The 2,200-nt window shown below is 40.3% G+C and overlaps 1 protein-coding gene across 1 annotated transcript; it reads left to right on the forward strand.

Moving 5' to 3' along the window:
* Nucleotides 1–1,239: 1,239 nt before the first annotated feature.
* On the forward strand, nt 1,240–1,872 carry LOC105820787 (keratin-associated protein 26-1). Its single transcript, XM_012657341.1, has one exon. The coding sequence runs from the start codon at nt 1,240–1,242 to the stop codon at nt 1,870–1,872; it is 633 nt and encodes a 210-aa protein (XP_012512795.1).
* Nucleotides 1,873–2,200: the final 328 nt, after the last annotated feature.

Genomic DNA, 2,200 nt, shown 5'->3' on the forward strand with positions numbered 1-2,200 from the left:
ACTGAGAGCCAGCAGATAATTTAAATTCCCATGACTACGTCAATATGTCAAATTCCCTGAATATGTCCATATGCAAAAAAATACAGTGGGACAGTTAGAACTAACCACAATCATACATTTTTAAACAATTTTTATTCAGAAATATGTATCCACAAATGGCCTTTAAGGTACACAAATGTAGGAAAACTATACATTTATCCCGGTATTATGGTCTCTGTGAAGTAGTTTAGAAGCTCTTTTTTGGAAATTGACTTCAGAGTGAATGCAGAAAGCAAAATAAATTCATGTCTTAATCACTGTATCTTATTTTTTTGTAACCAAGAACTATATTTCTCAGTTGGAATATGAGTAACTACGCAATGCACATGCTTGCAATGCTCATGAAAAATGTCACGTTGTCCAACTTTCTTTAAAGGATCTGTTTATTTGTTTTTGTTCACGGTAAGATGCACAATTTTAACTGAGTCTAACCTCATTATCTATATTTAAGGATACCTTAAATATAAACCAATTTTTCAGCTTGACACAGCTTATTTATTTATTTAAATGAATAAAGTAAATACATTTTTTGAATAAAAATATTTTGGTAGGAAGTCCATTTCCACTAGGATTCTGAAATAAAGCAAAGCTAAAATTTGGGAAATAAATTCTGAAATAAAGCAAAATATACTGAAAATTTCCATTTGACAGTAGCTTAAACTCTTTCTACCATATAGTTTATAAAGATTTTCCCTTTCTTTTGCAACACACTTGCTTCCAAGTTGCTTATTTTGAGCAGTTTCCAAAAAGAATAGAATTTCCCTTCAAAGAGACATGATTTGCCACTGTTACAAAGAAGTCTGCTACAACTTTCAAAGACAATTCCAAGAGAGGAATGTTAAGAATGTATGGGCAATGGTGGTTATAATTGGACTAAGTACATAGTCTTCAAAAGTGTCTATTTTGGTTGGATAATTTAAGAAGGGGAGCTCCTATTAAAATTCAATCACACTCATTTATAGATACACTTAATCAATGGAAAGCATTGCAATGAAAATCCAGTTTTACGGGAGGTGGGAACACCACTTCCTGGGCTATAATAAAGTTCTGATGCAGCTTCATACAAGAAGGAGGAAGAGTCTGTGTACACAACCACCACCCTGTAGGGATATATAAGGGGAGCAGCCCGATGAGGGGCAGAGTGAAACTGGAGGCACTCGCTTCTTCCCCTCAACCACAGCCTGCTCTCAAAACCTCACTATGTCTTGCCCCAACTACTGCTCAGGAAACTGCAGCTCAGGAGCCCTCAGAAACTCCTGCCATATTCCTCCCACCTCCTCCATTGCCATCTACTCTACCAATGTGAGCTGTGGAGATGCCCTCTGCTTACCGGGTAGCTGTCAAGACAGTACCTGGCTCACAGACAACTGCCAAGAGACCTGTGGTGAACCGACCAGCTGCCAGCCAGCCAACCTTGAAACCTCTTGCTGTGCTTCCTCTGCTTACTACGTGCCCAGACCCTGCCAAGGAACCAGTTTTCTTCCTGCTTCTTCCTTCGTCTCCGGTTCCTACCTCCCAGGATCCTGTAGACCTCTGAGCTTTGCATCCAGTAGCTGCCGTCCACTGATCCCCCTGCTCAATAGTGGCCAACTCATAGGAGGCTACGTGTCCAGTGGCTATAACCCTCTAACCTGCTTGTCCAGCAGCTGGAGACCCCTGAGCCTTGCCACGTATGGATACTCACCCTTGGGTTGCGTGGCCTACAGACCTCAAACACTTCAGGTTGTGTCCAGCAGCCTCAGACCCCTGGGGCCTCTGTCCAGTGGTTGCCAGCCTCTGACCCCTGTGTTTAGCACTTGTCGTCCATATTGCTTTGTACAGGGATGCCAGTAGCTTCCTGGTTCCAGTGAAGAATCACACTGAGGATCCAGGACAAAAATTCAAATTCCATTGACTTTGTTTCTTTCCTAGAAGCTTTCCTTTTGCTTTTTCTTGTTTTTGTTGTCTCTGATCTAATGCAAACTCCTTCTTTCACATTTTGTGACTCATTTTCATCTTTCCTGGACATAAAAAACCAGTTTATGATGCTATTCAATATTGTTCTGGTGTGGGAAGAATGTATTTGGTTCGGGCAATAATAAATGAGATTAAGTGAGAATTAAGAATCTGGTTCATTATGGTTTTTATTTCATTACTCCATTTTAAGACAGAAATGGCCAAC

The sequence above is a fragment of the Propithecus coquereli genome, unplaced genomic scaffold (genome assembly GCF_000956105.1).
Source record: "Propithecus coquereli isolate 6110/MARCELLA unplaced genomic scaffold, Pcoq_1.0 Scaffold54, whole genome shotgun sequence".
Taxonomy (NCBI): Eukaryota; Metazoa; Chordata; class Mammalia; order Primates; family Indriidae; genus Propithecus; species Propithecus coquereli.